Genomic DNA, 25,226 nt, shown 5'->3' with positions numbered 1-25,226 from the left:
AGGTCCTACCAAGTAACTGTAACAAACTACAGAGGAGTTCATAAAAAGTTCTCATCTGTGGCATTCATTTCCTCTGATCTAGCCCCGACACTGATTGCAGCTGGGATAGGTGTTTCTCCTCCTCTTATCACAGCAGGGAAACAGGCAGAGCTCAAGGGAGCCCCGCGCTGCCGCCCTGCTCATCAGCTTTCAAAAGCAGAGCAGCTCTGCAGTTTGAGAAACATCAGCTTTCATCGCGTACATCAGAGCCCTTCAATCCACGTCTCGTGGCAGAGGAGAGAAGCCAGAGATGACATTGGTATGTGGTGAAATGGGTAGGAAAATGAGCTATGGAACAGCCAACGGAATTGCTTAGTTTAAAGATAACGCTTTAGCGGACGGGAAGAGTTGGTGGAAGAAGAGTTGGGTTTGTCCTCTCTTCCATGCAGCTCTACCAGAGCTCACCAGATAACCCAACGCTGCAGACACCTTCCAAAGCTCTAGGAACACATCCTTAACAGATGCTCTGCACATACGCTCACGTCTGTGGCGATTAATCAAGGTCCCTCCTGAGCAAGGCGGTAACTGGGACACGAGGCATCTCAGTAGTTTCCTTACACCACTCACATAGTTCAGTCCGGGTCCCTGTTTAAGCAGGCAATCACCCCGAATGTCCGTGTGCTTAAGTATTGAGAAATATTGCACCAGAAGCAGAATGAGTCCCCCAGTTATTTTATTATTTTATTTGGGGGATCTTGAGAGGGGAAACCACCCACCACCTTGGCTGTTGTAACCAACCCCAGAGGAAACACTTGGAGTAGTCACCATCAGGCAAGATTTAGCAATTCTGATTTTCAGGAGCTGCAATCTACATGCCATGGAAATACTGAAAGCTTTAAGATGACTTGTCAGCTTTAATAAGAATTTTTATTTGGTTTTGATACCAAAAAGCTTACTAACAACTTGGAAACTTGTAGAATTTCTTTGTTTCTTCCCATTCTCAAGATGTCCTGCTGTACTTTCCATGGCTCCGAGCTGCTTCATTCGCTAAAGAGAAAATATTCCAAACAGGCTGATTAACAGTTTTAGCCAGAGATGTTCTCTAGGGTCATAACTGCTTTGAATCAAAATTATTACAGTTTGTGTTTAAAAAGCTGTCCTCCGTAACCCAAATTTTGCACCTTTAAAACCAATTTACTGGCCCGTGTTACACAGCTGAATACCAAAAGAACAAGGGCAAGAGTCAAATTGAAAAAACTAACAGTTTAGCTCACATAAAGCGATTGTATTATCCTGACATTTTATCGACACTTTAAAATGAAAGAAACACGGAGACAGATCTCTTTATTGACTAGGTTGGTGCCCTTTCAATGCCAAACCGATGAACAATTGCATTAAGCTAGCCACATATTTATGAATGCCCCGTAGCTTAATAAATTGTTACGGAGCAATGAAAGTTTACGCAGATAACTAGAAGTGTCAGAATAATATTACACAGGCACTATAAAACAGAGTATTACTCATTGGAATCACAATCCAACAAGAATAAAACCCGGTGCTTGTTTTATGGCTTTGCCCTCACAGCAAACTTCAGTTTTCCAGCCCTTTCTCACGACTTGGTGACTCAGCACAGCAAGATCCTCTGCAGATGCAGTTTTTAATTACTGATAATTGATTTTTCATTACAGAGCAATAGGCTTAAGTTTAAGGTAGAGAAAGAAAAAGTGCAGAGATAAAGGTGGGCAAGAGGCAACTACAGAGTTTAATAATAAAGCAAAAATAGATATTTTCTCTGCCAGGGAAAAAAGGTGCACTGGCAATTTCCCCACTGCCTCGTGGCTCCTTCTAAGGGAGAAACAATTAAGTGTTATGCTGTCTAGAAGAGACACATTTATATTGATCTCTTACCAGAAGAGCATAAGAGAAAGAAAAAGCAGCTCTGTCTGGTTATCTCCTCTCCCAGGCATCTACCTGGCTTCCTAAGAGAGAGCTGGGCTAAAACAGACCACACGCACCAGCCCCTTTGCAAAAACCAAAAAAAAATCAGATTATCCATCTCTCAAACACTTAAACTGAAAGCTCCTTGGAACAGGAATGGGAGTCTAAACATTTATATTATCTTGGAGGTGCTTCCAAAAACATTAATCATCTGTTTCACACAGCATCCACCAGAAACACAGGAAGGGAAACTGAAAATAAGTTTTCAAGCTATACCCTACGCCTTCTGTGCCCAGCTGCTCTACTGGAATCTTGAGTAAGGAGCACTGATCTTTACAGAAAAAACCTCCGATTTTCATCCAGATGAACCCAGGCTTTTCAGCAGTACCAATGGGGGAAGAAAAAAGTTGGTTCACCCTAGAAGCAGCAGCAGCCAAGGGCTTGCTGGGCTGCTCTCACACACAGCATGTGAAGAAACCAGACCCAAACCCCTGTACTAAATTATGGAGAGCAAGAATTAGAGCTCTTCTCCGAAACTGTGCCTTGACATGCAAAATATTTCACTGACAAACACATCTCTGGAAGCTGATTTGTTATCAGAATGTGGCACTTTTGGACAAAAACCTTCTCCAAAATAACTACCTGGAAAGAGGCAGGGAGAGGTGGGGAAACAGAATGACAACAGGTTACCAAAATATTTTGGTCACACTGTAACACTGAGTTAGATTTACTCAGTGGTTACATACACAACTCCAGCTGGGGAGGACGTAGCAAATGCCCAGGGACCAGCGAGGAGCCAGGAGCAAACACATTTGTAGTCCCTGCTACAGATGAACACCACAGCTACCCAAAACCTAGTCTGTCCTCTCTTCAGGCGATGCTACACTCTTTCCCATAAATACTCCTAAGCCAGCTTCGTTCCTATAGATTTTCTAGCAACACCAAGGACGTTGAAACAACTAATCCCGCCCTTGCCACAATTACCCTGGAGCTGCGACAGGGATTTGGTGCTCAGCTGCAAATTTCCATTTGCTGAGCAAGGCTCGCCAGAGCACTCCTTAATGCTGTTCATCCCTCCGACTTTCTTTTCCTAACAAACTTCCCCACTTTGCTTTACTAGGACACAACTGCAATCTAAAGGCATTTAGAAAAAAAACCCAACCAGCTCAGTTCACCATGCTCCCTTAAGCGTGACACGCTGTGGCTCCTAAACAAATTCATTAGCATCGGCCCATTGACTTCAAGAACTGAACCATAGGTTCCCCAAAAGCTCACTGCTCCTGTTACCTGCTCTCTTCCAAAACACATAGGTCCAGACCCCACAGGGATATAAATCTCAGTAACCTCATTAAATCCAGTCAAACACATTGGGGGGGAACCCAGACCACCACCTTGCTTACATCCAGAAAATAGAAAGCAATTAGGACAGAGGTGGCATATTTAAAAAAAAAAAACACTATATATATTTTTTAAACAAGACATTCCAACCTCCTTTCCTGTTCCCTTCCTCTCCCACTACCTTTGCACCTTTAGATCAGACTTGCTATTTTTTTCCTGTTGACATGAGAAGTAAATTTAATATTAATAACTGTACTGCTCACAAGGAGGAACCGAACAGGGGATGCTCATAGCGAGTATGTGCGACCCAGTACACAGAACAGCCCCAGCACCCAGGGACACCCACCAGCACACAGCACAAATTTGGGTGCTGGTATCCACAGCACCACGGAGATGCAGGGAGGTGGTGGGGGGAGGAAGAGGGACACAGCCACCCCACTCCCAAAGCAGGATTTGCAGAGTGATCTCTGCCAGCCACAGCCACCAACGCTCGGGACAACCCAGCCATGGGGTTTCCAGAGGTCGGGTGTCTATGGGAGTTTTAGATTCAGATACCCTGAAAATAAGTAGTAAAAGCACTGCCTTCCTCCCATCCATGATCCCATAGTAAATACACAGACTCATCAAAATATACATTACATGCAAGCGTAAAGGTGCACAGAGGTGCCCATGCAGATGCAAGCATTTAAGGCCTAAGCGAACCAAAACCTCTTTCTTTAAGGACAAAAATACTTCTAGACATAGTCCCATAATTAATTTCGAATCCATTGACCGTAAAAAGGATTTATAGCAACACAAGATTTAAGTGCTATGGAACCAGCTGCATGGGGCTTTTTGACCAAATACCAGAAAATTTGTCAATCAAAATAAATTACTAGCTTAATCTCTCAAACAGTACGCACATTTTCTTTGCTTGATTTGACGGCCCTATCATCATGATCTGATACCAGGCCTTTAGCCTGGTACCTACCTCAGCCTCCAATGTTTCAAGTGCAAATACCTGTTTCATGGAGAAAAAAAACACCACCACAAAAAACAAACCAAAACAACTCAACCAACAAAAGAAAAAAAACAAAACAACAAAAAACTAAACCACTGCACCACCAAAACCACATATCTCAGTTCTAGGATGACTTTTTTTTTTTTTAACTTGAGTCAAATTCTGGAGAGTCTCAAACTTAAAACAGTTTGGAAGTTGCAAAACAAAGCTTAAACCCAGAAAGATTAGCTAAAACAAAGCCAGTGCATTTCCTGTCCATCCTAAGTTTTATTTCACTGAAATAAGAGATTTAGGGGGTTTTACCCCAAATGCAATGACCTATAAAGGAACAAAATATGAAAGGTCTCACTGCAGCAACTGTAACTTCACCCAGAAAGCTTTTTTTTATCAAGACAGAAATAACCCCGCTTGAAACAGAAGTCATTTACAAAAAACAAGAAGTCATTAAGATGCACAAAGTGATTCAAATTTACCCCAAAATTGACTTTGCCACATTTAATGTATGCATCTAATTGCAGGCACCTCTATGGAAGACCATAGCTGTCATTAAATCAGACCTTGTAACACCGTGCAGGAGCAAACCCTTTTCATTTGGAAATTAAATCATCGCATGGTGCGGTACTCTGCCGTTCTGAAACAATTTCAAGTAATATTTCTGAAACTCCGGCCTCAGAGGTAGAACTTTGCAGACAGGGCACATAAAACCGTGACAGAGCTCTTACTGTGAATAAATAATGGTGGCCATAGCTAGAAAACAATGCCAGCCTACACACCGCTTGATAAATATCCCCTATGAAGGAGCTCCAGCATTTTACAAGCATACAGGATAACTGGCAGCGATCACACTATAACCCATTTTAATTCACATCAAAAGGTGGGGTTTTTCCACTTTTAAGGGGAGAGTCTTTCTGCAGCCACATAGTTGTAAGCAAAGTTACAGGTCTCCAAAAAAACAAGACGTATTTCAGCTGAAACGCCTGAAGTTGGATAATTACATTGTGTTTTCAAGCCTGTTATGAATCCCTACATTGAAGTTGGTGTGCCTTCACTGGAACACATCCGTTCTCATCCAAACCGGACTATAACAGCGCCTGCTTACCTGGCTGCTGCCTGGGACATGGAATATCGATCCAGGAGGGGAGGAAGGAAGCCCTGCCCAAGGATGGCTGCCTTCCACCAGCCAAGACCATCAAGGCACGGCCTCTGCTCCCAAAGACACAGCACGCTCAGCTGGTGGGATATCAGCCCTTTTATCAACCCACACAGCAGCCCTCAGGCTTTGCAGGTGGCCTTCGTTCCGGGGCAAACTCAGCTCAGCTGGTGAGCAAGGTGAGATGCCTGGAAGCGAGATGGCTCTCAGGAGCACAGAGCATCTGGAAAGCCACAAAATGAGAGCAAGCAGCACGGGGACACCCAAGCTGCTCGGTGTAGGATGGTGCCTCTGATGTTCCTCTAGGCAAAAACCACAGCCCTGCCAACAAAATTATGAAAATAGGTGTCAATATTGTGGCATCTGTGCAACGCCTGAGACAGGGATGAAAAGGCATGAAAAACACCAGGAGAGGTGGTGCGCTGCGGAAATCAGAACAGCTTTGTAATCACGTTATAGCTGATCGCCGCATGATTTGTGCCAGGCAAGAGCGCATTCAGCGTTGCCCTGACCTCACTCCAGGTGCTTCATTTACTTTGGGATGAAAGCAATGGCATAAAGCAAAGCCACATCAGATAGGGGCTTTCTCAAAAGATCAAGAATGATTTTCCTTCCCACCAGCATACTGTTTTCTGAGGTTAGGAAGAGTGCTTGCAGCAAGGAGTCGTGACTGCTCAGGATCCATCCAGCTGACCTCTGCCCTGGTTTTACACAGAGGACTTAGTTGCCTAACTCAGGGCTTCCGTACATTTTTGCTAGCAAGGCACCAAAATCCTTCTGTAGATGTAGCCCTTAACATCCTCATTAAAGAAGCAGCTGCTTTTTATGGCCTTATGTCAGCTTGGAATAATTTTTCTTAGTTATTGAAAACAGCTGCTCTTCTGATTAGCACACTGAACATTTATTTTCTCTTATACCAGTGTCAAACTGCTTCATTGCAACACAGACAGGAGACACTTAGTTTTACAAAATAAATCTGTGCTAAGTAGCAGCAAAATGGAACAAATATTTTGGCATTTTTTAGCAGCGGTACGCAATGAGACAAAACACGTCCTCAAGCAATTCATTCACCGTTGTTCTGACACGGCGTGAAAAATGAGGAAAGCTGTATAAAAACGAGGGCTTTTTTAATACTTCTAAAACTTCCTGCAGCAGAGTTTGCTTCAGTTAAAAAGTTGTCGCAGCAGAACGCTTCACCAAAGAACCCCCACAGCAGTGAGATTGCAAATGCTACTGCAAAAAAAAAAAAAAAAAAAAAAGCAAAACTTTTTACAATGTGTCCTGGTTTCATCCAGGATTGAGTTAATTTTCTCCCCAGTAGCAGGCACAGTGCTGTGGTTTGGATTTAGGATGAGAAGAATGCTGATCACACGCTGATGGTTTAGGTGTTGCTCAGCGCTGCTCATGCCAGTCAAGGACTTTGCAGCTTCCCCTGCTCTGCCAGGGGCACAAGGAGCTGGGAGGGGGCACAGCCAGGAGAGTTGATCCCAATTGCCCCAAGGGCCATTCCATACCATATGGCGTCATGGGCAGTATAGAAACTGGGGGGGTTGGCCGGGGAGCAGCGATCGCTGCTTGGGGACTGGCTGGGCATCAGTCGGTGGGTGGTGAGCAATTGCATTGGGCATCACTTGCTTTGGATATTGTTATTATCATTATTATATTGTTATTATTATCATTACTCTTTTACTTTATTTCAATTATTAAACTGTTCTTATCTCACCCCAGGAGTGTTTCTCATTCTCACTCCTCCGATTCTCTCCCCCATCCCATCAGGGTAGGGCAGTGCGCGAGTGGCTGCCTGGTGCTGCGTTGCTGGCTGGGGCTGAACCCCGACAAATGGAAAATGGCTGGGATTAAAGTTTTCCAGCCAAATGGTCTCGGGGAGGTTACCTGGGAGCAGGCAGGAAAGGGACAAGGCCGGTGCTGCAGCCGGCGGAGGCAGAGCTGGCAAGACCCCATCTCCTTCGTTTCCGCCCTCCCGCAGATCCGCGGTGTTTAAAGCTCTGAAACCCTCTGAGCAGGGAGGGCTCACCCGGCCTTTGAAAGACGGAACAAGCCCGCCGAGGCACCAGCCCCGCGAGGCTCCGCTTGTAAAAAGAGGAGGCATGTACATTTGTCTGCATTGAAAATTTCAACTAATTTGGGGCAATTTTTGAGCCCAGCTGTGGACTGATCTCATTAAAGGTACCTGGTTAACAAACAACGCACGGTTTGGCCAAGATACCAAAGTAGAAAAAATAATGAAGAGGAACAATATTTTCCAGGCATTATTGTTAGTTCAGTTTGATATTAAAGACAACTCCCTCTCTGCAAAGATCCATATTTATCCAAAACACCCCTCGCTGTGCTTAACACTTTCGACTTTGCAAGATACTTGTTTAATGTATTTTAATGCCATTTTTAAAAAAAAAAAAAAAAACCAAACCAAAATCCTGCTTTCAAAATAAACACCAACGCTTTAAATTAAACTAAAAGTACCACTGGCACAGACCCTAAGACACTTATGGACACGAAGCAGCCGTGTGTCATTTCCGTAACTCGTATGCATGCTTCTTGCCTTCCCAGCCAGGCTTTCAGACAGAAATCCCTTCCGCTGGTATTTAGCTGATGCTGAAATCTGTCCTTAGCACAGGAGGCAGCACAGGCCGCCGTCACAGCCCTCCCATATCCATTACCGGGGTTTAAAAATCAGTGGGATTGTGCCACGTGCATCCCATGTCCTTCCCCAGGATCTGCGGGTCTGGACCTTTGCACGGCCGGAATCGTCTCCGGCTGCTCCTCTTCACCCGCTCTCAGAGCACCTTTGCAGGACTTAAGCAGCTCAACGGCTCCTAATACAGCTGCCCCCTCCACGGGTGCATTTTATGCAGAGATTTTGGAAAGGAAGCAGGCACTCTTCTGGTTTGTATGGTGGTGCCAGCTCCTCTTTTCCCCAGAGGAGCAGGCAATTAATTTATGGAGAGGATTAGATGTGAGCAGGTTCCTGAGAGACCCTGAATTTTTGCATTGCTTTCTCAAGAGCATTTGTAGAAGTTATTTATACAAAAAGCATAAGCAACTTCAGCAGGAGAAGAGAAAATTGTTAGTCAGATGTCCATATACCACCATCTGCTACAGGGGCCGTATGGGAAGCAGCGTGAAGGCACAACAAAAGAACGGAGGGCGTTGTGACAGCAGGAATCTGAAATTATTATTACAACTTCTTGGGTTTTCCTCCGTATTTAACAGCTGCCAGAGAATTCATAAACTGAAATCTGCACCTTTTATATACTTAGTACTCTGGGTTTAAACCACAGAGGAACTAGCTCCGATTCAGTACCGAATTAACTACCAACTTTTTGACAAAGCCAGTACGTCTCACATTTGAATTGCTGATATTGAAAGAGGGCTGCAAAGCCAGCGAGTTGAAGGAGCCTTTACATTTACCAGACAGATAGGATCAGCCTTTTAAAATTGCCTTGTTTTTATCTTAAAATTTAACAGCAGGTCTCTGCTGTTAATTTTGTCACTGTATTAAAAGAAGTCTCAGGAACTCTTCATATCGGTGCCACGTAAAAAGAAGACATTAGGGACAGGGACGTGATTTATGATGGTATTTAAATACGGTATGGAAAGCACGATGGCAATTTAAGCAAGGAAACTGAGAGCAATGGGAATAGCAGCCTAATTCGCCCCGTCGGCGTTGGGGTCAGGCCCAGCATTCATCAAATCACTGGGAAAATGTCCCGGGCTTGTGACTGCCTGAGAAGACAAGTAAATCCCAGTGCCACTGAAGGCTAATTATGGGATATGAGTTTTATTTCTCAAAAAAAGAGTGATTGGGACAACTTTGTGTGCCATAGTTAATATGCCAAAGGTGGTGTAAAGTTACTACGATGAGAAGGTGCGTTAATAAGGACATATATCCAATCTGACATCCAGAGGTTATTTAATGTCATACTTTTATTTCACAAGATCCCGTTCCATTTTGGTAAACCAGCTTGTTAAAAACGTGCCCACGTGTCCCCGGGGCCATCGCAGCGCCTTAGGGCTCGTGCGAGTGCCAAAGCCTGCTCCCGGCTGCCTCCTCCTCCTCCTCGCCACGGCCGAGGGCCGACCCTGAGGCATCAGCTGAATCGTCAGCGGCTCAGACACGGTGGGGTTTCCGAGTAGCCTAACCGGGTGGGTTATGCATCTCTCTCAGTCACTTTTGAAAGTTTCAGAGATCTTTTTGCCTAAGGACAATAGTTAGGGTTTTTTTTTTACACTGATCAAATAGCTCTAATACTCTTTTAGACAAACCTGTATATAATTCATGACCAAGTCTAAAGTACTAGATAATACCGATTCAATGATAAAATAACTTTAAAACTTTCCATGTGATTTCAAGAAAGCTACTGCTCATGTTCGCGTCTGATTAAGCTCTACGGATCTGGTAATGTTAGGTTAATGGTTGGACTGGATGATCTTAAAGGTCTTTTCCAACCTCAACGATTCTATGATTCTGTGATGTCTTTTCCAACCTCAACGATTCTATGATTCTATGATCAAACTCTGCAATCTTTACCAAAACCAATGGCTATCAGTACTGATTTCCAGAGGAGTTTTGACCATGCAACGATTGCAGGAGCTGGCCTGATTAAAATTGCAGTCGGACAATGAGTTTCATCACATAATTTGCATAGGCTAATTACAAACCTGAAGTCTGTGATGTGAAATCCCCTCCCCATGCCGGTCCTGCTGGAGTTTGGACAATGGTTTCTCTTAGCCATCACCCACCTGCGCAAAGGATGTGCCGCTTCTTGGGGCTGCTAGTTAAAACTAATCCATATTTTGCAAATATAAATATTTTTGTGAAAAGATCACGAAACCTAGCAGCTAAACCAATATGCTAAACTGATGCTCATTTCTCCTCTCCAAGGCAGAGGGAAAGACGTGTTTCTCAGTAACATCTTTGCCATTTAAATCTATAGCAGGACCTCAAAAACATCTGGATACAGAAGAAACCCCGTAAAGACGCTGTCGTCCTCAGCACTGACGTAGACCCCGTTCCAGTCCCGTGCAACCTCCAGCCACACCTGATCACCCGCGCTCAGCTTCAGGATGGTCAGGAAGGAAGCCTGGTCGATCTCCTGGCCGTAGAGCGTCTCACGGGCTTTGGCCACCTTCCTGCTGCGGGCGACGAGGCTGACGCGGGCCGGACGCCCTCTCACCGTCAGGTGGTAGGCGAAGACGTACGCCCCGGGCACGCTGCAGTTGAATTTCCCGGTGGAAGGGTTGTAATCTTCTTGGTCGTTGTACAAGATCTTGTCAAATCTGATGGGGACGTTGGGCGGAGGGAAGGGCTTGGACAAGCCGGCGCTGAAGGCTGATCGCAGGAGCTTTGCGGTGTCCCCTCGGGCACCCTTCGCCCCACGGGAGCCTTTCTTTCCCGGGGCCCCTCGGCCCCCCTTGCTGCCGGTGACCCCCTTGGGCCCAGAAGGTCCCATCACACCGGTGGGCCCCAGGTCCCCTTTTTCACCCTTACTTCCTCTCTCACCCTTTTCTCCCTGTTTTCCGTCCACCCCCTGAATTCCCTCAACCCCCATCTCCCCTTTGCTCCCTTTTTCTCCCTTTGTCCCCCCTTCCCCTCTTTCTCCCTTCGCACCTCTCCCCCCCGGCTCCCCACAATACCCCTTCTCCCCTGTGTCTCCCTTTTCCCCTTTGTCACCCTGTCCTCCATCCGCTCCCGAGTCTCCAGCATCCCCCCTATCTCCCTTCTCTCCTTTGGTCCCGTTCTCACAAGTGTCCCCTTTGGACCCCTTTTGCCCCTTCAGTCCAGGGAAGCCGTAGTTGCCCTTATTGCCTTTTACTCCACTTTCACCTAGGAAAAGGGCAAAGTGGGGAGGAAAAAAAGATTAAAAGTATTGGGTTGCTTTGGAGATGGAGCGGCATCACCAACAGCAAAGGGAAAGGTCAGTGCAATATTCCTGGCTTTCCCAGCCCACGTTACGTACCTTGCAGCCCAGGTTTGCCTGGATAACCGGGGTTTCCACTTACTCCTCTCTCGCCTTGCTCCCCTTTGCCTCCTAGGACATTTCACCATTAATACACTGTTAGTGATGTTGTCTGCAGCACAGCAATCATTGCACACAAGATGACTGGTACCATTTTGCACGCGTCCCTCACTTCTTTAATAAAACAGAGACGAGCAATGTGTGTTTTCAAGAAATGCCTTCAGAAACCTCGGCTGAATCTCACAGCACAAAACACCATCACGCAGACAACTGCATCTCACCCAAATGCTGGATTTCTGACTCTAATCGGTGCCTCGCTGGGAGGTGGTTGCTGCTGTTTAATGGCAAGATGGAGAAGGTGACAGCTCTGCATTTCTCACTCCAGGATTGCTGAAAGTCTTGTTCAAGAAGTGAATCAAAGCCTAAGAGACCGCACTGACTGAACTGCGCAGCACGCTGCTGCTGGTACCCCAGTTATCAGCTTTGCTGTGTGTTTCTCTGCAACCAAAGGCAGCCACAGGATCCTACGAGTGGTGTGTGGCAGCAGCACAGAGCTGCTCCAAGCCTGAAATGAAGGGCAGGGTTTCCTTTCGGTTACTACTGATGGATAATAATTGCTCTCCATCTTAGCCGAAATCATTTTGCCCAAGATACTTGAATTGAAATGCAGCTTCTACACCTGCACGTAGCTTCCATGGTGGTTTTTTTCCTACTTATGTCCCTGACTCAAAACAAATTGGACTCAGTTTTTAAAATCCCATTCAGAACAAGGAGTTTTGATGGGATCTTTATGAGCAGCTGTTCCCATACTACCTGTGCATACGCTACCACCATCTGAGCACTAATGCCAGCTAAATCTCACAAGGTGTCAATCCATATCAGCATATTCTGTTTCCTTTGAAAAATATTTTTTCCTATAAGTTTGCGGTACTCAATGAGGACCACAGCATCTTTTTTTGAAAATGAGCAGTTAGTCTGCTTTACCTCTTTCTCCTTTAGAACCTTTTGGACCTTGAGGACCTGGAGTTCCCGGCGGACCTTGCAGACCAGCATCTCCCTTCTCCCCCTTGGGACCTGTAACATAATCACATCAAGAAAGTTATCTGAGAAACTCAAAGGTTTAAGTTTATAAAGAAAATTCACAGTAATAGCTAGGCAACATGGCATCGAGGGACGCATGTAAGGCAAGCTCTGTTTCCATCACAGCTGGCTGTTTGGCATCATACAACCAATGCAAAGAAGACATGAGACAGACGGGTTTGGCCTGAGTCCTGCTCCTCTATGCATTGCAGACACTGCAGCTGAAACCCTACAGCAGGGCGAAAGGCGAGGGGTGGTAGGGGCAACGCCACACTGCTCACGCTGAGATTAGTGGGGTCCGTGCTCGCGGGTCCCCTGGTCAGGCACACAGCTCCCCAACCTTTGCCTTTCAGCTACTGCAATCCCCAAATCTTACAGTTTTGCATTGCACTCATGGCTGTAGTTGAAGATTTTTTTAAAACCAACTTTCAGCTGCCCTTGAGCTGCCAGAGCTCAGACATTCATAAAACATCAGAAGTAATCTGTCTTTAATATTTGAGCGCATCTAAGGAGCTCCCACAGCTTCATAATTGCCCCTCTCCTTAAAAAGAGTTAAGTCTGCAAATATAAAAGTGGAACCTGGCAGACAGCTCCATACTGCATAAAGGATGGGTTGAAAGGCAAGCAAGGCTGGCTTCAATCTTTTTTTTACTTTTTCATCCACTTGGGAATCTAGAGAGTCCCAGTGCACATCTGGGAGCCGACTATGGCAGCTGCAGTCATCACAACACAACCCATTTGACACAAGGACTTTTCCATCAATGCTCAAGAGATGTATGCGTGCAAACTCCCTCTGCAGCCGCTACAATGTCCATTAGCCAATCCCTCCCAAGCTATGGGAAGTTAAAATCCCTCGAGTACATTGTATTAAAAGAAAATTATTTCATGATTTTACCACCTTGCCTCAGATGAATAGTTTCTATCTCCAATATTAGTGCTATTAAAGTGAACATTTGCAGACTAATGCACTATTCATTATAGTGGTATTAGTATTAGGCGCTCTACAGATATGTATTTTAGCAGTAGAAAAAAGAGACAAAGTATGTCTTATAAAATATTTAGGTCCTCTGTACAGAGCTGCCTCTTATGAGAGCAAATAATTATTTTAAAATTTGAACCCTAAATTATTTTTGGATTTAACTTCCTCTTTTCCAAGGGGGAAAAAAAAAATCCAAGAAAAAGAGGCTGTTATCATAAACCTTCAGCAAAGATACAAAACTGCTTGCAGGTAGTTTTGAGGGTCATAAAACCATGGTTGAAGTGAATGTGTAAGTAAATCTGTGAGCGCCAGGGGATGGGACACAGGGCCAGAGAATCAAAGAGCGGGGCCACGCGGGGCACCCGCCAGCAGCAACGTGGTACGGGGCCAGGTCTGCATGCGCTCCCACGCCGGTGTGGTCCCCACACTGAGTGCCGTGGGGAGGAAGCTCCTTTTTGGGGCTTTGCCACTCATATTGGTGTTTTATAACTTCTGGGATGTGACTGGCATGCGCTTCTTTGCTCTGGATTTACATGAGGTATAATCACATTCGGCATTTGCTGCGCAAGTCCTGCCGACTCATTTCTTGAGGGAAAAGCAGGAGACTCCTTGATATGGTTTATGCGCTTGAGCTGAGAGCAGCGAGACTGGCGTCACTGTACCTGGGGGTCCCTCCTCCCCCGGCTGCCCCCGGGGCCCCACGGCAGGCGGGCAGCAGTCGCAGCAGTTGAAGAAGAAATCAGCTGTGTCGAGCGTGTAGTTCTCTGAGGGAAAGAGTGTGGTGGGCCCTTGGGCCGCGGGGCTCAGGGTGGGCAACTCGGCTCTGCCCAGTGCTGCTGGGAACGGGCTTTTCCCCGCGAAAGGGGTGAGGGGCGTGTGAGAGGCACCGTCACCCGCCAGCTGTAAGGGCTTCGTCTTGGTGTACTTCACATCTGGGGTCACCTTCACTCCCGCGTGCACGGCGGCAACAACCAGCATCACAAATGCCGAGATGGGCCCTGGTGAGCTCCACATGTTGGCAGCTGTAGGAAAATACGAACGCAAGGGTAGTCAAGCATTGGAACAGGCTGCCCGGAGAGGTGGGGGAGTCACCATCCCTGGAGGGGTTCAAAAAATGGGCAGAGGTGGCACTTTGGGACATGGTTTAGTGGGCATGGGGGTGTTGGGTTGATGGTTGGATGGATGATCTTAGAGGGCCTTTCCAACCTTAACGATTCCTAGTTTTTACTTTCATTAAAAAATAATCCAGCCACCAAGCCAGGAAATGTGAATCATAGAATCATAGAATCGTCTAGGTTGGAAAAGACCTTTAAGATCATCCAGTCCAACCATTAACCTACACTACCAAGCCCACCTAAACCAATCAAGGGTAGACTAGACTAAACCATATCCCGAAGTGCCACATCTACCCGTTTTTTGAACACTTCCAGGGATGGTGACTCCACCACCTCTCTGGGCAGCCTGTTCCAATGCTTGACCACCCTTTCCGTAAAGAAATTTTTCCTAATTTCCAGCCTAAACCTCCCCTGGCGCAGCTTGAGCCCATTTCCTCTCGTCCTATCGCTAGCTACTTGGGAGAAGAGACCAACACCCACCTCACTACTACCTCCTTTCAGGTAGAAATTACTACTCCCCCCTTAATTGGTTTAGTGGTGGACTTGGCAGTGTTAGGTTAATGGTTGGACTGGATGATCTTAAAGGTCTTTTCCAACCTAAACGATTCTATGATAATAATAAACTGCTGCACAACACCTTTCACATTTGCATGTTTCCCACAAAGCCAGAAGAGCTGCAGGAGCAGCGTCAGGCACATGTGGGCATCTGCCTGGAGGGCTACATTACAAAGCCTCACGTTTGATGGGGAACATAAAGCAAAATTAGCAAAACCTCCTGCCTGCTCGTCCCTATTGACCATCGCCCTATGGAGCACTTGTCATTTGGCTGGTCCTGTTCAGTGTCGTTGGAAGTGCTCCCGTGGGTATCAATAGAAGTTCAAGGGACTGACTGAGAGCTATACAGTCACTGGGATACATGGTGTCTCTCCTCCGAGTGTATGATTAGGAATAATTCAGTAACAGTTTCAGAATCCAACACAATTGCACGTTATAGAAAGGTTTGCTCTAAAAGAATAAATGGAAACAAAATGAAACATCAAGTATTCCAAAATTTTTCTGTTGATTTTTACTTCGTTACTGGCTGATTTTCTGGACTTGCATATTCTCTCAGGGCCGTTCCTTTTATTTTTCAAGTGTTGATTTAGCTGAACCAGGAAGAAAGAACAAAGTAAGAAGCACACATTTTTTCCTATAGGATACATGACGCCTCTCGGATGACTTGCCATATAAAGCATCTTTGTTTCTTTTTTAAACCAGCGTACCAACCTGTAAATACAAACGGAACAGATTCCCTTTCTTGCTGAACCTGTAATCTAACCTTCCTTAGCAACTAAGGCACTTCATTACATGAAAAAGCCACCAGGAGAAACGCTGATTATCCTTGCCATCCAGAGGGCAAAAGGAGGTCCGACTCAAAGTCGGGTATTTGGGGGCTGGATAATAATCTTTCCATCTTTAAGAAATCAGTTTTAGAGGAAAGGGCCATGAGTTTTTCCATTTTCACACAAAAGCAAGTCATTTAATGGAAAATTGATTATCCACACAAATTCCCCAGTGATCACTGCTGCCCATCGCTGCCGTCCAACCCATTCTTCACCCCATCGGCTCCAGTAAAGGATAAATTATCCCTTCGCCATGCATGTGTCGCATTAGGACAGGATACCGGGCACTGATTTTTGTCATACGCCTGCATTTGCTCCCAAGCAGCACCTGCCAACCTTACCATGAAGAGTTTAACCGCGGGATGGTAGGCACGGGAGGGCAGCACTCAGCGCAGGCAGGCAGAGAGGAGCCAGACCTTGCAGCCAGCAGCAGGGAAGCAGCCGCAATCGCAGAGGAGGGACATCTCCTGTCCGGGGAGAGAAAAAAAAAAAAAAAAGCACAAAATTCTCCTTTTGAAGAATATACTCATGCGGGAGTGTTTTGCCACTGCTGGAGATAACTAAATAAACCCATAACTGCCCGTTTCTATGTTTTACTGTCACAAACGACTTCGGCAACAAGCGCTAAAACCAGACGCTCTCCAGTTACATAGCCAGATTGATGGATCGCCGTCAAATACCAGAAAAACATAATTAATACAAAAATTATACCTTGCCAGTCTGTTTAGAAAATAAACTGCTCAGAGCAAGGAATCATTAAACAGATTTTCATTATAATGGGTAAGACTCTTCCTAAAATAATTATTTCTCAGTATATAAATCCATTTTAATAAAACTAAAATTTTGGACTTTTTCATTACATTAGCTCACCACCACTGATTCTAAAATCATTCATTTGAATTCCCACTCTAGGGAAGATTATGATTCACAGTGGACACAAAATATGAAGAATTAAACTTTGCCGCAGTGACATCTCGTTCGGTACATCTATATTTAATTGGATCTAAATATCTACTAATTGTCAGCATCTGCCCCATAATAACATTGTAATAATACATTTGTTCTTTTGTTTGGTCCCTAAAATTACAATATTTGGATATTCCAGTTCACAACAGGTATTTAACCCCAATCCCCCAGCTTTAAATATCAGGGAGACGACTGCACTTTCTGCTATTTAATTATTTCAAGTTCTTATATAGGGGAGGAAAAACACTAGTCTTCATGCAGCTATACATTCATTACAGACAGTAACTTTTCTTGAGACAAATAATATTGCCACTATGTCTTAAATTCTACAACTTCATTGCAAATATCCCACCTGAAGACTAACCAACCCGTGCGTGCTCTCTCCTACCTTATAAACAGTCCTGCTCCCAGGACGACCCCCCCTCAACGGCACTTTGAAAAAGACAATCTTATTTTTGGAGAGAATCGGTTTTATTTGTGTAACAGCTGCTCCCGTGGCCAATGAGAGCCTGCACGGTGTGGGGAGAAGGGGGGATTGGCAAAGTCCCCTGAAAGGAGCAAGGTGACATTGAAATCTGAGGAAATTCAAATGCTTTTCCCGGGCTGGGACACTGCTCTTCACCTGGGACTCTTATGGCTCTTCCCCCAACACCAGTTTTCGGGGCTTTAGGGACTCTCTTCTTGCAAACCACAGCATCATGTTTTGGTACCATCAGACTCAGCGTGAATTTGTTCATTCGCTTCAGCAGGGTCCAGGTTTCTCTCTCAGTATTGAGGGTGCAGAGTTTGGCATCGCACTCCCCTCCTTGCAGTGGGAGTTTAGAAAAGGTAAAAGAGAAATTACAGAAATAGCTGTATGGGATCATGAGTGCACGTGTGCATGTGCCTGCACAGAAATGCACCAAAATGGGAATTCAGCCTCAAATCTGGGCTGTCCCAGGTAAATGCAGAGATGGAGCAAGCGAATGCTTTCTGCTCCCTCCACCTCCGGCGCAGAGCAGGGCACCCGGGGCAGGGTTTTATCCCCCTGGGACAAATCTCCCCCGGGAAGGTTGCGACAACGTTGTTCTTATTGGAACTGATAACCCCTCTGGATTTCATGGGCTAATTGATTTTCCTTGCTCTTTCCCAGCAATCACAGCACTCGTTTCCTTCCCCGGTGACATTAAAATGGGCCAGCATTTATTCTTAGATTTCCCAACCCAGTTCAGAGTGCAGTATGAAATGCAGGAATGTGAGGTTGCCTTTCATTGCCTTGTCTTGGTGAAATATGAGCAAGGAAACCATCTCATTCAATCACTGTGAATTTACTACATACCAGTACACTCAAAGCTCAGCTGCCAGACAAGAAAGGCTGCTTGTTTCAGGCGGGCTGGAGAAAACAATCAATTCTCCTTTAATGTAAGTGGAGAGAATTGTAATCCTCCATGATTTATTTGCGAGCACCTTTTCCTGCACAATAGTCTACAGCTTTCAGCAATAAAAAGTTGATTAAGGAAAGTCTATTACTAAGCATACCAGGCTAGATTGATTCACCAGCTTTTTAGGCTATTCCACAGAAATCAGTCAGGAGTTTTGCAGCGAGATGCTCTAACCCTGTGTAGGACATGGGCTTGTCACAGCTCCTGCAATGGAACCTGCACCAGCACTCACCGATGCCCGTTCGTACTGCTGAAAACAGAGCTGGAGCCTGAATTCAAACAGTTTCTTTTCAAAATTAATAACCCTTTTTAATACTGTAATTGGACTCAATGTTTTAAACTGAAGTTAAAAATACTTGCGTCTTCAGCACTTATATTTCTCACAAGATCATGGACACATAAATTGAAGATAAAAGGCAATCAAATAAACGATAATAAAATCCTTATTTTGGTCTTAACTCAGGACTTTTCATTGCCAACAGAAGTTATCCAACAGGGGAAGATTAAGCATTTTTACCCACGATTACTGCATTTTACAGTGTTGCCTCCATATTTACCCAAGCTACGCTTTCACAGACTTCAATTTAATGCCATATTTGCTGCACACTAAAGCTAAAGCAAGAAACACAGCTTTAATCCTGGGTTACTGTATTTTCCTGAATAGCTTGAATAATAGCAGTCCAGAATAGTATTATTAGATCATGTGACAACCGTAGGTTTTTAAATTATACAGTGCTTATTGAGTTACTGAAGCAGTTTGGAAAACTCATGGGCTGAGACCATAAATTAAGATTTAGCACTAGATTAATCACTCTGTTTATTCAGGGGATCTGGATCTACATTTTACTGATATAAATGATGCATGTGGGCCATTAAAATTCCTTCAAAGCACATTTCAAGCACACTCCTAGCCTTGCATATTTGCGGATAACTGTTTTTGACTGAGATTTATAAAGCTAAGTTAAAAAAAAAAAGCCGTGTCCATGCTACTGATTTCTACCGGCATGTCCAGCAGCCATGGGTAGGAAGGGCTGGGAACTTCTAACAGCTGGGTGACTAAAAGCTCCTCCTGGGACTTGGCAAAGGCAAACACGCAAAAGCCAGTGCATTCTGGAAGAAGCTTTAACCAGCCTAAAGCGATTCCCCGAGGAAGCGGCATCCTTGCCACCGCTAATCCTTGCAACCCTAATGCTGGCTCCCCATCATTATCAGAGATGGGGAGGAAAGGAAGGATTTCACCAGGGACCCTCACCTCTCCCCTCCTCTGCAGCCTGATGCTCCTCCTGGGACACGGAGGGGTCCTGAACCTGGATGCGGCCGCAACAACCTTGTACTTGGGGGATCCCCTCCTTGGCTGCCATTCTGAAACACAGAGGGACACGGGAAACTGTGTAAATATATTTTGTATGAAATTCATGGAGTATTCCTTAAAAGAGATCAGCAAAGAAGATTCAAAAAGCACCTCCCAGGGGGTTCCACTTCCAATTGTTTGCAAATGAAAATAGAAAATTTAGACCTGCAGACACAAGGTAGACTGACAGACTGAAAAAATCTGTTTTGGAAATACAATAAAGGAGGAAACAGTGAAAACCCAAGCAGCATAGAAAATCAGCTAGGTTTGTAATAACAGGTGATTTAAAATCTTAACGCTCAGGTATCAAGAAGGCAAACTGGAAAAGAGGATATTCACATGGAATAGGAAGTGGGTAAAAATGGAATTAAATTACATTCAAGCTGGGTAAAAAGTGTTAAAAGGAAATGAGCATTTCTGTGTGAAAAAACAATTAACACTTCGCACAAGATTTCCCACAATAATTTAACAGACCTCCTGGAAGAGGTCCTCCTCTCCCCCGCCAATAATTTTATTTTCTGAAAAATTGAAATGTGTTCTGGTTTCCTTTATTCATTATCACAAAACAACTGAGCTAAACAGAAAACAGACTGAAATGAAAATTTTCTGCTATGTTGTTAATTAGGGGAGGGAATATTTCCACATAAGACAGTACAACAGATAAATTAATCAAGTCAAGTTACAACCTTTTTTCTCCTCTCTTACATACTCAGTATGCCGAAGCCTCCTAAATGTCACTTAGAGGAATTCAGCAGGAATTCACCCTTGCTGGGTGAAAAAAAAAAGCAGAAGGCTGCTTTTTTTTCTTAGTTTTTTTGAAGATCCACTGAAAAAGCTACAATTTCATTTTCTCCCCAGTTTTCCTTTTGTCCTTTCTCTCTTTTTCAAGCTGGAAATCCAGCCAGCCCATGTTTTCTAGGCTGACCCCTTTTTCCAGGGACTTCAGTGTCTCCTTTGGGTCCCAACAATCCTCAGATACCAGGTGACCCCATCTGTCCCTTCCAGCCCTTCCCACCCATTCCTCCTCTGTCCCCCTTGGACCTCTTTTCTCCCCAGTTACCTCTCCGTCCTGTGTCACCTCCGGGACCCAGTGGCCCCTTGTGGCCTGCAGTTCCTGGAGGTCTTCTAGGACCAGTTTGTCCCCTCCAAGGAGGAAGTCCTGCTTTACCACTCAACACCTGATTACTCTTCTCCCTTTGGTCCTCGCTGTCCAGGTCTTCCTGGGGGTCCTCGTATTCCTCTCTTCCCAATGTATCCTGGTTTACCCACGAAAGGGAAAAAATGGTTGAATTCCTTTTACTAAGAACAGCATGTCAGAATAGACACAATACAGCTCTGTAGCAGAGCCTTCCCTGGTCATCAAATTGCATGTTCACCTAAATAACGTCAATTTTTTTTAAGCAACATATGACTACTGAGAACTAGGCTGTAAGTGGTGTAAAAACACCACAACAAAGCAAGCAAAATATAAAAGATCAAGATCTTTTTCCATCTGGAGATGCTGCTATTCAGATGCCATGGAGAACAACCCATTCGGGGTCACTGCAGCCATCCTGGACGCCGGGAGGTCATGTGTGGTGTCCTCAGGCGCGCAGCATTTGGGATGCCAGTTTGCATTTTTTTGCAAAAGAAAGAATTGTGAACTAAATGCTTGAGACAAATAAAACCTAAAAATATTTTTAAAAATCTTTGGAATTTGTCTCTACAGTTGTTCTGGTTTTAGCTTAAAATTTTGGGGGGCTTTCATTTGTGATGAAAACTTTAAATACTATGTGATGTAAATATTAAACAAGTCATTTATGCAGAACAAGGAGCTACTACTCATATAGGATTTTAAAATTCTTGAATGGAAAAAAATACTGCCATAGGGATTTTCATTAGATGCAAAGGAATAAAAAAACTCCCTCTAAAATCAGTATAATTGCATTTAGTGTTATTAAGATTCAGATATCAAGGGAAAAATAAGAGCAGAAAAAACCTGCATCAGTCTATGCCAGTATATCCCCCAAACCCTACGCCATATGTTGTTTTAAATTTCCTAAGTCTGCAGGATGGCAGTGCAGTTACACCTAAATAGAGATTTATGGCACTTTAAAGCATAATGGCTAGAAGGATCCAAAAGCTACGGTTTCACATAAATAAGCATTTAGGGAGTTATTTAAGGACTATAAGAACTTCATGATACCTATTACATTCTATCGAGTCAATCATTCTAAGAGTCCCTAAATGCATATTTAAAATACCAGTAACATGTACTTATTTATGTGAGAGACCGGAATTGCAGCACAGGAGTTATTGCAGCTCGTCGGGCTGCACTCCGACACTGGTGCCGATTTTTGAAGGCTTTTTAGTAGTGCAAAAAAAAGCCCTGCAAACAAAAGCACTCCCCCACGCATCGCACCGCTGCAGCGGGGAGCAGAGCGCGGTCCCGCTCCAAGCCCTGCTCCGGGGCACGGATCTCCTTTGTCAGAACCCACAGATGCCTCTGGTCTTGACTAAGAAATGCATCCATTGTGCTCGGCTAGAAATTCTAGACGGCCAAAGGTAAAAAGAGATAAAATTACCTGGCTCCCCTTTTTTCACCCTGCTCTCCCTTTGTGTGTCAGGCTCGGGGATGTCACAGAAACCCTGCTTCTCTGGTGTACTGCTGTTTTCCTTCAGTGTGTTTAAGGAAAAAGAAACAAAATAGTCCTCAATAGCCATGCCTTTGCTAATGGCAGGTGGTGGGATTGTTTCCCTCCTCTTTTCCAGTACCATCTTTCAGGAAAGATGATATTTGCCAAGGGAAGGTCTGAAATGCCAGGTTGGTTGGTGATAGCGGCTTGTCCCTTTGGGGCGAGGGTTGCCAGCCCCTCCGCCGGCCGCATGCTGCGGCTGAGGATGTCCAAGCAGCCCGGGAGCCCCCCGCATCCCACCCTCTGGGACCACTTTGGTGGCATCCCCAGCCTGGGTCACGGGGGACAGCGGGTGCCCATGGCAGGTCCTGGTCCTGGTCCCAATCCCCAACTCCTCCTGGTAGCGGGGGGAACCGGCTGAATGCACCATGCGCAAGAGCTTTCCCAGCAAAATGATTACTTCCAAAAGAAGTACAGAAGCGACAGGCAGTCATAACGCAGTACCAGTACCTCTCCTGGAGAATATCTACCAATGCAGAAACTTCTTTCCTATCCACAAATACGGAGATTGTTGTATTCACAGGAGCAGATGCTGAAGTAAAGAAGAAAACGTGCATATATTGTACAGTCCTTAAAGCAGCACAGAACGATCTCCACCGTCGCTATTTGCAGGACACATAGAGCAACAGCTGCTTTATGGCAGCTTTCTGGAAATTATATTTGCTGGTTAAAATCTCCTTTTTCATGTCTAATATATGAAACCCATGAGACAGACCCAGTACCTACTACCTGTGAGCTACTGTGCTGCCTTTGTGTTCCTTCATGAGCAAATTCTGCAGCTTAAAGTGGCCACTCGATGCTTCGTGAGATATATCCCAGTATTTAATTATTTTGAGATCAAAATAATCCCAAAGGAAGTACATCATGCCTATAGCATATTACAAACCAGCAGTCTTGTGTATCCAAATTTATAATTGATTATGTTTAAACAGATACCTAACTGATTCAAAATATTTTTCTCTCAGGCTAAATCTCTGCCTGTGAATAATCTGGTAGGAATCACAGCGACCCCTATAAACAGCCATGAGCTGTAATTTACCTTTTAAAATGACTCACACTGTAGACTATAAAATTGTATTTTGGATAATATCACGGCAAGGAGATGAACTGTCAGATTGATTTTATATGAACATCCAACTTTAACTGGATTTTCTGAACAATTTAAGGAGCCGAGGGCACTTTCTGGCTTCTGGTGGGTGCAATTCAGAAACCAAAGTGCATTTATGGAGCCAAAGTAAGGAGGAGAGAGGACCGGTCAGTTGGCAACAGCGCAGCCGGGGAAAAATGCGCTGGAGTAGTCAACGGGCTGCTTGGGCCACCCTGAGCACAGGAGTTTCTACACCTAAGCACTGTAGCATGTGGGGGGCTTTATATATATATATATATATGTATACACACACACACAGAGGCACATATGTATAAATGGGAGTATTTCTAGGAAATTTTCCTATTGCATATCGTTGAACTCAAAGAGTACAAAGTGCCCCATAAAGTTTTATATCGTCTCTAATTTTTTGCACCCTTGGTTGGACTGCCTCATTTGCCTGTTGTGTCCCTCATCCCACATATCCACCTTCCCCAAAGTTTTTAGGGGTACATCTCATCACGCCAAGGCCTTCTCCTTCCAGCGCACCCCTGTATCACCCTCGCTCCAACGCCGGACTTGGCAGCTCTACCAATGCAGCGCAGGCAGCAATATTTGGGGCTCTTTCAGGAAAACAGGCAGTTTCTCACTTTTTCTTTGCACAGACCCTAACAGGCATATAGAGGCCAAATACCTATAGTTCAAAACTTGGTGAAAAATTGCGAACCACCATTGTTTAAAAATTCATATTCTAATTTCTTTTTCTTTTTTTTTTTTTTTAACAAATCGGGAAGGATTTGGCCATACGGCTGCTGCTGTACTTGGATCAGGTGCGATTATTCTCATAGATGTAAAGCTCCTGTAAAGTTCCACAGACAAATAAAATTGACCTGGCTGGCTGCCAAGTTTCAGGAAGTTTTTTACTATTAGAACAGGCAACATTTACCAAAGGTGTATGTCGGGATCACTAACACAGCAACCACCTATTAATCAGCAAAGGGCAGGTGTTGTTTTCTAAGAACCTTTATGCCAGCACTGTGGATTAAGCTAAATATTATCAGTTTTCACCTAATTATTTCACAGAGGGTCTCTCTAGCTCCATACACCTGCCACTTTCCCTTCTGAAAAACAGAATTTAATTAAAATCAGGAGCTTACATCTAGGCACCTTCTTTTTAAAAAAGGAGATGTAGTATCAAGAAGCAAGTCAGGCACCCTCGTAGTTTTGCCATGAGACTTTGGATATTTAGCACCCTTAAAGCCGAATCTCTTAAAATCCTGCAATTGCAGAAAATTGCAGATTTCATTTTAAAAAGTCAGTTCTGAGCCTTGTGTTAAAAAGGCTCAGACCCGAGGAGGTAAATGACAATAATCCTAAACGTAATTATATTTAAACTTTTCCAGCCTCATAATTTGAGAAGCAATGACACACAGCTTGTAATATTTAAGGGACGTCAGCCTGGTAGCTACAACCATTTCTACACAAAGCGACAGCAAGGGGTGTTTCTGATTTCTGAGTCAGATTGTGCCCTTCCCGGTGTTGAGATGTATACGTGTGAATAGCATCAACTACAATACCGAGATACTGGACTCCATGATAGACTCGGCCCTTTTGTAGCCCTCTGCTACACTACCGGGCTTTTAATTACTGTAGGTTTTAAACAAAGTTTATGTTCAGGCTGCATCTGCCCAAGAGATGGCAATGTCTCACTGTCGGACACAGCCTGTCCAAGGCAAAGTGCTTTGCATTAGCAAAAGCTTTTGTCCTACGCTGCTTATTCCATAACGAAC

At 44.6% G+C, this 25,226-nt stretch overlaps 1 protein-coding gene across 1 annotated transcript; it reads right to left on the bottom strand.

Annotated features, from left to right (window-relative positions):
• Positions 1 to 10,354: 10,354 nt before the first annotated feature.
• On the bottom strand, positions 10,355 to 14,456 carry OTOL1 (otolin 1). The gene is made up of 4 exons (XM_075717021.1): positions 14,105 to 14,456; positions 12,368 to 12,457; positions 11,384 to 11,455; positions 10,355 to 11,250 (listed from the first exon to the last, which is right to left on the bottom strand). The coding sequence occupies exons 1-4, from the start codon at positions 14,454 to 14,456 to the stop codon at positions 10,355 to 10,357; spliced, it is 1,410 nt and encodes a 469-aa protein (XP_075573136.1).
• Between the last annotated feature and the right edge of the window lie 10,770 nt (positions 14,457 to 25,226).

The sequence above is a fragment of the Pelecanus crispus genome, chromosome 9 (genome assembly GCF_030463565.1).
Source record: "Pelecanus crispus isolate bPelCri1 chromosome 9, bPelCri1.pri, whole genome shotgun sequence".
NCBI lineage: Eukaryota > Metazoa > Chordata > Aves > Pelecaniformes > Pelecanidae > Pelecanus > Pelecanus crispus.
This window is presented reverse-complemented; position numbering and strand designations above follow the sequence as displayed.